Source organism: Phaethon aethereus (assembly GCF_964289735.1).
Source record: "Phaethon aethereus genome assembly, chromosome: 5".
NCBI classification, from domain to species: Eukaryota; Metazoa; Chordata; class Aves; order Phaethontiformes; family Phaethontidae; genus Phaethon; species Phaethon aethereus.
This window is the reverse complement of record NC_138579.1, coordinates 54024036-54032774: the sequence shown is the minus strand read 5'-3', so window position 1 is coordinate 54032774 and position 8739 is coordinate 54024036. Positions and strand designations below refer to the sequence as shown.

The 8739-nt window shown below is 53.7% G+C and overlaps 1 protein-coding gene across 1 annotated transcript; it reads left to right on the top strand.

The window, feature by feature from the left end:
* Positions 1 to 2345: 2345 nt before the first annotated feature.
* On the top strand, positions 2346 to 6611 carry LOC309406028 (cytosolic 5'-nucleotidase 1A-like; the record flags this gene model as incomplete). The annotated part of the gene is made up of 6 exons (XM_082001025.1): positions 2346 to 2390; positions 3157 to 3324; positions 3691 to 3820; positions 4393 to 4515; positions 5605 to 5783; positions 6309 to 6611. 6 exons carry the CDS (start codon positions 2346 to 2348, stop codon positions 6609 to 6611), a joined length of 948 nt encoding a protein of 315 aa, XP_081857151.1.
* Between the last annotated feature and the right edge of the window lie 2128 nt (positions 6612 to 8739).

Below are 8739 nucleotides of genomic sequence, written 5' to 3'. Positions count from 1 at the left end.
AAATGTGGTGAGGGCCCGCTGCACCCTGGCACGCTCTGCACCGCCTTTCTCCCTGCGTCTGCCAACGTACGCTGCAAGCTGCTCTAGAACAGTACCCCCATATTTTAGGTCAAAACCACAACCACTATGTACTCAAGGGCTGGGAAATGAGAGGTCTGGAGGCATGCTTTAAATACCCCGGCTACAGAAATAGATATCGCTGCAGCACTTGCGGGCAGCGAGCGGTGACTGAGCACAAGCACAAGGGAGCCTGAAAAGCAGGACCAGGGCTGAGCCCCTTCCCCAGAGCGTGGCCACGGTCAGGCCCGGGTGGCCATGAGCCGCCTGTGCGGCACCGGCCGGGAAATGCAGGCTGGCCCGGGCATGACGCCAGCCTGCCGGGCTGCCTACAAATCCCAGCACGCCGGGGAGTGGAGCTGCATGCCAGCCTGGCTCCTGCCTGCTTCCTGCCAGCACAGGGAGGGGGAAATATAAACCGCAGCATCTTGGGCAAAGTTTGGATGCTGCCACTGGACAGGCTACACCGGGGAGCAGAGGCAGCGCTCGCGGTGAGTTTGGGCTTTTCCCTTTAGCAAAATCCTGGCTGTGTGCAGTGGGGTAGCAGCTGCTCCGTGCTACGCAGCTGTAGGGTGAGCGGCGGGGACCGGCGAGCATCCGCCTGAAACGCTTTCCGGCATCTCTGGCGTTGTGGGGGGGGGGGTGCGCGCAGCGGAGGTGTGTGCATACATACGTACGGGTATGTGAGCAATGCCGCCGTTATTAGAGACAGGGAGATGGAAAGGAGAGCTCCGGCTCAGTCTGCAGCACTTGGAAGGACAGAGCTGAAATTAGAGGTGGTGGTGTCCCTCCAGGAAGGGCTGTTCGGCTCCGTTGCCTCCTCTCATTTCATTTTCGCTTACCTAAAAGCGCTTGGCTGAAATTCGGTCAGAGGAAAGCTTCTCCCTGCTCAGCAGACGATGGCCGGTGGTTGCCATCCTCTGCCCAGCTCTGTGGAAGGAGACCCCTTCCCAGGACGGGTTATGGGTGGAATAAGCAGATGGATGCTTGGTACCTCGTGGCTTTCCAGGCACCCGCTGGCTGGGGGAGCAGCCCTGCCAGCAGGGCTTTCCACCACGGGGGCAGCTGGGCAGTGCACATGCAAACATTGGCAAGGCTCTGGCTCTCCAGGCTGGCATCAGCCAAGTGCATTTACTACCAGCCCAGGCAATGCTTTGCACAGCCCCTGAATAATAAAAAATGAATTAAGGATAACTGGATCAAAAGAAAAGTCTCCCTGGAGACCCTAACTTCCCTTTTACACTGCATGCTGGCTTTGGTCTATGCTTGCACAGCCCCCCAACCCAGTAATCAGGTAGTGCATGAACTGGTAAATGAGGTTTTAACCCCATCCTGCCATTCCCAGCACGTCTGTGCAGAGACATCATTGCTGCCTCTGCTCTCCAGAGAAACCCCACAGCACACTTGCATCAGCTGCTGGGTGGAAACAACACCCACGGGATGCCCCTCAGCGGGAACGGGAACAGTTCCCATCCCACAGGCTGAATCCTAAAAGTCCACTTCTAACACTGACTAGTGCATAGAAATGAAGAGTACAGGGTGGTGGTTACAGAGACCACAGAATCTGGGTGTACAAAAATAAATTGTGATTTCTTATTCGCTGCTAGGCACAGGCAGACCATGTAACCCCTCATGACTTTCATCTGCCAGACCTGGGCTAGCACTGCCTGCCCAGAGACCTTTAGGGTAGGAGCTGGCTGGCTCAGAGGGCTGTGGAGGGGCAGATCAGCCCCATCAGTGGGATCCTGTCCTGCACCCAAGCCCTCACCACACAACTGTACTTACTCGGGCCTTTTGCAGCTGCAAATGAGCTGCTTACACAGTGGACTTGCTTATTTGTGGATACAAATTCACCAAACAAACAAACAAAAAAATAGCAAGAAAGGCAATAAGGATGTGAACTACAGGACTACCCATAAGATCTGACCTATTTTGGCTTTTTAGCTCCAATCAATCTCCAAGCCCTAGTTAAAGTGTGTAAAGACAGACTTATTTTGCTGGGAAGAGCTTCACAACCACTTTCAGCAGTTCCCCCTGGAGGAAAATACTCTTTGGGATGAGGAAAAAAAAACCCAGCAGTGAACTGTGATTGAAAAGCCACTTCATCATATTTAATTGGAACTATTAGACCAGGCTTTTCTCAGAGCAGAGCTGTTGTCAGCAGAAGCAGGTTCATTTGGGCTGCTCCACTTGGTCCTTTCTTTTCCACTCTTTCCCCTCTCTAAATTGGCTGTATTACAATGCATCAGTTTAATTGTATATTTTCTCTTTGAGGCTGAAAGTCGAAGATGGCAGAGCCTGAAAGCACAGTCATAAACACTGATGTGAAACAGGTAAAAGGTTGTTTATTACAAAACACACATCCTGGATTTCTAAATCAAGTTTTGAAATGCCACCACAGGAGAGGACACACCACAACCTGGAGCTGTGGTGCTCTGAATTGCTTCTGCCTAGGTTTCAGCAGAAGTGGCCTGTCCCAGGGCTGCTGGGCACCTGGTAACAGTAAGGTCTGTGCGATTTCCACATGGGAAGGGGTTGCAGGACTGAAACTCTAGTTGCACGGACAGGGGACTGAAACTCTAGTTGCACGGACAGGATGGGTACATTTGCTCACACCTAAATTTTGGAGCAGCCAGGAAGAAAGCAGCAGCTTCTGTACATATATAGAGACTTTATTAGACTCTCCAGAACAGACACAAACAAAGGGTAAAACCACAAGTATGTGCAGAGAAACCCAGTAGTGCCCAGCTCAGCACAAACAGATGACCATGGCTGTGCTGTGCCCACAAACACCAAAATTATGAAGCAACCCCCTCTTGGTGTGAGCTGTCCTCAGAGCATATGGCACTTACCAGACAGTTTAGCGTTTCACAACTGCCTGTCCCATCCCTGGTGGCCTGAAGATGAAGATTGGGCTTGGTACCTTGGTACTTCTTCTCCAAAGGCCCTCTGGCATCAGGAACCATGATGCATGGGTGATGCCTCCAATGCCCAACCCCACCACCCTGGTCTGTGGAGTCCTGCGTCCCCCTGCTCACCCCACCTCTCCAAGTTCCTTCTTTGCTGTCTCCCAAACCCTCTTTTTTTCCTGTCCTGCAGAAAGACTCCAGTGAGGCACTGGTCATTGCGGTGACCACCAGAGCCATCTTCAACCTGGAGGAGGAGCACAAACTGTACCTGGAGAAGGGCAAGCAGGAGTACACAAGGCACCAGCAGGCCAACCAGGACAAGCCCCTGCCACCAGGCACAGCATTCACCTTCATCCAGGTGAGCCCCACACCTGGCCAGGGGCACATGCAGACACTCGCAGGATTGGGTGAAAGCTCAGCTTTCCCAGCTTTTGCTCTCAACTCCCATCACAAGGTGCAGATATGCCTGTCCTGGCCTCTTGGCGTTGTTGCAGTGCATTCAGAGCTGTGCTCCTCACCAGTCCCACATGTCCACCTCCTCCCTAGTGGGGTATCCTGCTCCCTGCCCTCCTGGCAATGGCTTTTGAAAAATGGCTCTCCATAACATGCTAACCTTGCCATAGCTGACAGATGCAGCAGAAACCACTAAACTTAACTGCAGAAGAGCCCTGGCAAAGCCATCACAATCATGCCCCTCCAAGAGAGTCTCATCTTCTCCTAACAGGCAGCACAGTACGTGAACGAGAAGATCCTAGAGAGCAACCCAGCAGAGAAGGACCTCTTTGACATCTTGGTCCTCTCCAACAACAGCCCGGAGAGTGGCGTGCGCATCATCAACAGCGCCAAGCACTACGGTAAGAGGGACCCCATCCCTGCGGGTGTCTGCTTCCCCCGGGAAGCTGCAAGGCAGATAAGGCACCACAGTGTGGCATCAGTGGCAAATACAGAGCCACGGGACACAAGGGAGAGGGGTTATTTTGGAAACAAGCCCGATTCCTGCCAGCCCCATGCAGCTTGTCCAGGGTGCCAGAGCATAGCCAGGGTACAGGCTCCTTGGCAGACTCCGGCTCCCTTCAGCCATATCCTTTGCACCAGGGGGTTGGCAGCATCTTGCACAGCCTGGGCATCCTCAGGCAGCTACTAAAGAAACAGAGTTCTTAAGTCAGCCTTCCTGACCGCGCTCTGGGATTTAAGGGGTTTTTTTTGAGGGATGAAGGGAATATTTAACTGCACTCTGCAGTTTTGTAGGAGCAACAGGGCAAGAAGATGCAGCAAGAACAGGGGCAGGTTCCCCACGCAGCACTGGGAAATTAATTGCCCTGAGCTCTGCAGCAAAGCATGCTGAGACCCCCGGAGGGGAGGGGAGGGGGGCTGCGAGGAGGATGTTGCGCCATAACAGGCTTTGCTCACACCCCCTGACCTGAAGGCCTGGAGATCTCCAAGTTCTGCTTCGTCAGTGACGAGGACTCCACACAGTACCTGAAGTCCCACGGCGTCAAGCTCTTCCTCTCGGCTGACAGGATAGATGTCTGCAATGCTCTCCGGAGAGGTGTGTTCTCCCCTCCATGCCACATCCCCAAACCCAACACACTTTTCCCAAGCATCACAGGACGATGAGGCAATGCCAGAGCTCATGCTTTCACAAGGGCAAGGGGGTGAATGGCACACTGAATACCAGTACAGTCCTGAACAGTTCAATCTCCTCTTCTGTCCCCACCGATAGCCTGCAAACACATTGGGTTTCTCAGATGCCTTCACAAGTCACTGAGTGCTTTATGCATAATTCTGGCCATAGCTCAGCCACGGGCTGGTCATTCCCTGCCTGACATTCAAGTCTTTCTAACTAAAAATGTTGCTTGTTGCTGCTCCCTGGATCAATGAGAGTGCATCAGCGATTCCTCTGTGAGGATGCTGTAGAAATTTGCTTTCTTGGTACATGCAGAGTTACCATGTGCTCAGCAATAGATGTAAGCACATGCTTGACCTGGATTGGAGGGAGTGCAGTCTCCCCAACAGCTCTAATGGAGTTAATTGCCTCCTTATTAATTTGCTTGGGTATGAGCATGTCTGCTGGCCAAGGTCCTTCAAGGACAGGAGGAAGCCATCTGCAGCCTGGGCTTTCCTTCTCTACACAGCGCATTCCTGGAGCCTCCTTGAAGAGCATCATTGCTCGGACAAGTGTCTCTCATCCGGGGGCCTCGGTCCACGGATGAGGGTGGGCAGGGAGCAGCCTGTAGGAAGAGACCTGTAATTAAGCCAATTACCCCAATCAAGCGGAGGTGCCAGTCCCTATTACTCACAGCATGGAGTGCTAAATCTGGGCATTAAAGCCAGGCTTGGCAGGATGAGCAAGCACCACGAGGAGGGCTACTCATACCTACACAACGACCCATTGTCTTTTAGCAGACCAAGTATCTCCAGACATCAGTTGCTGATCAGCAGCACCTTCTTGTCCATCCCCACGGGGGGATAACGCAGCCCTAGAAAGGCTGATCTGACCCCCACAGAAAGACCCCTGGCTCGGAGAACCCGACACGACACTTGCGGTGTCAGACAGGGCTGCAGCAGATGCGTGGGGAGGAGCACCGCCTCCAGGAGGGGTTGTCCCTCCTAAGCCTCACCTTGCTCTGTTTCACAGGTGTCTCAGCAGCTCTTGTCTTCCAGCAAGAGGTGCAAGCCCCCAGCACCCCACTCCGCGTGGTGTTCGACGGGGATGCCGTGCTCTTCTCCGATGAGACGGACCAGGTCTTCCGGGAGCAGGGGCTGGAGGGGGCAGTGCAGTATGAGCAGGCGATGGAGGCCGTGCCCATGGGAGAGGTGAGCTAGCCACCCTATTTTTACGGGCATCCACAAGGTCTGCACCCACCGTGAGCATCTCTCCCACTAGGGCTTTGCCATGACTAGCCAAAAAAGCACAAATCCAGGTTTCCTTTGCATCCACCACTCGGTCCCTGGTGTGGGCCTGATCTGGAGTCCCACTGGAAATGGATCTGGCCCGATGTCTCCTGTAAGTGATCATCAGCTCCCAAATATCCAGGGTTGTGGTTACCTCCACCTTTTGTAGGCTGGAACCTCTTGCTGTGCAAGTGCCTGCAGGACTCAGGGTGGGATGTACCTTCCTGGTCACTTGGGTATTAGGATGAGCACCACAACACTCACCTTCCTCCTGAGCACCCCAGTGCACAGCATCAGTCCCACCACTGCCCAGTCCTGCACCCCACAGGTGTCCCTGTGCTCTGCAGAGCCCTGAGAAACCCTGGAAGAGGAACAAGTGGCTTGTACAGGCAGAGTAGACGTCTCCTTATTTCCCACCCACTCCCAAGTATTTTGCTGTGCTTCCAGGGTCCCCTGAAGGCTTTTGCCATGCACCTTGGGAAGATACGCAAGAAGTTCAGCCAGGAAAAATCCCCCATCCGCACCTACCTGGTGACCGCCCGCAGTGGCCGGGACATGGGCATCCGAGCCATCAAGACGCTCCGGGAGTGGGGTCTGGCCATCGACGAGGCTTTCTTCATGGATGGGGCTCCCAAGGGCCCCATCCTGGCTCAGATCCAGCCCCACATTTTCTTTGATGATGGTCTTCATAACATCCGGGGGGCTCAAGATGTGGGTGTACCCTCTGCCTGGGTCCCTTCCTGCTGCTGATGGGCTGCAGGCCAGCAGTCCTCCCTCTCAGCCGCACAGGGGACTGGGCCAGTTGAAGGCAAACCTTCTGGTGGAGAGGGAAGGATTTCCTCACCTGCAGCAAGCAAACCTCAGGGAAAGGGGGCAAGAGCATTGCATGAGAGCATGGACTACCAGGAAAGATTTGATGCTCATTTCTGTCCTGATAGGAGGTCATTTAGGTTTTAGGATAAAGCCAAAAGATGCAACTGGTCCAGGAAGGAAGGACACCCTTGCAGGACACACTGAAGATTATCAGCTACCTGCCCTGTAGGAGCTGGAGACTTTTCTCTCTGCAAAGAAATAAATGAAGCTATTAGCCACAAATGAGGTAAAGGAAGCATGAAACCAAGCACTAAAAATGCTAACTTTGGCTGTGCTCAGACAGTCTCCAAGATTCACTCCCAGGATCTCTGCCCAAAGGAAGCTCTCAAGACCCTGCCTCACCAGACATGTACACCTTAATCTCCTGGGGAGGCTGACGTGTTAGCAGGTTCTTCAGGCAGCTCCAGCCAAACTCAGCAGAGGGAGAAAGACTTCAAAGCCATAAAAGACCTACAAGCTTTTTAGAAATGGGGGACCAGGTTGAGGAAAGAAAGGCCAAGCAGTGCCCCTATACAGAAGAGAGTATAGCACAAGTCACCTTTTCTTAGACACACAGGCTGCTCACAGAGTGCCGTTAAGAGACCCAGACCTGTCGGACACTGAAGCTGCAGGAGATGGGCCAGAGACTCCAACCCAGATCTGGGGTCTATCCAGGAGGCAGAGCTGCCATGTACCTCTGATGTCCCTCCAGGAGAGGGCACCGGAGAGCAGCCACACAGCACAAGTCACGCAGGGGCCAGGGCTGCAGACCAGCACCTCACGGACCAGGGCAGCACTGGGTGCCCAGGCCTGAGCTTAAATGAGTCTCTAGGGCTGTGGATAGAGGACGTCGGTGGGGAGTCCCAGGTGCAGCTGCTCGGTGCAGATGGGCTTCATGGGTGTGCGCAGGACCCTGCCTGGCACCAAGACACCCCCCATGCAGGGATGCCTCTCCTCCAGCATTTTGGACTCTGATCCTAAGTTTCCTAGGGAGCAAACAGCCCCCAGGATTCATTTTCAGGTTTCTTCCCCCAGGGTTGGATGTGAACGAGTTGCCACTGGAGGCCACTGTGCTGCCTGGGGACATGGCACCCCAAATTCGTGGGAGCTCCCCAGAATCATCTTGTAAGTAAATACAAACTTGCTGCTCAGGGCAGTGCCTGCTGGGTGGCAATGGGATTATGGACAGAGGAGATAAAGATGACTGTGGCTTAGGTTTTTTTAATCAGAAGGTAATTTTTTTTAAAGGCTTCATAAGCATCACTCTCACCAATGCTTTCTTCTCCACAGTAAATAAATAAATGAGCAACCCCATGTGAGCGCTTGTCCCTCACGCCCATATTCAGCAGCGTGGGAACAGGGCTGGGATAACTCAGTGCAGTTTTACGGACATCCAGTTCTTTTACGCGTGCATCAAGATGGGTTAAATACACAAGAAACCTTCATTGGGCTTTAGATTAGGGCTCTGAAAACCTTCTTGCATCTGTGTCCCCAAGCCCACTCCCCATGACTCCACTACCCTGGGCTTGGGGGCTCTGCACATCTCACCCTAGCAAGGGTAGCTCCTGGTCCCACCGTGCCACCAGCACAGGTCCTGTCCCTGCCACTGTGGCCACCATGTGGGTCCAAATTTGGCGCTACCAGGGCAGGCATGTCCATGGTCAGGGCTTTGGTAGGAAGCCACCTCCAAAGATACAAAGCCCGGCAGGATTTTGGCACCAGCAGTCTGGCCCCTGGCCCTTTTGCTCAGTCCAGATGCTGAAATTAGATGTCTTGAGGTAGCAACAACAACAACATCAGCTACTCATCATTCACTAATAACGCTACGCACCCGTCAGCCTCAATCACTGAGCAAACATTAATTATGGGATGCTCAAAACATGCCCGGTGAGCAGGTACAGGTATTCATCCCACTTTTACGCAGGTCAGATACCACCAGTCTTGGTGCGGGGTTCGAAGCACCCGTCTCCAGCCCCACCCGCTGTGCAGAGCTGGCTGCTTTGGTGGGGACATGGACCCAGCGGTG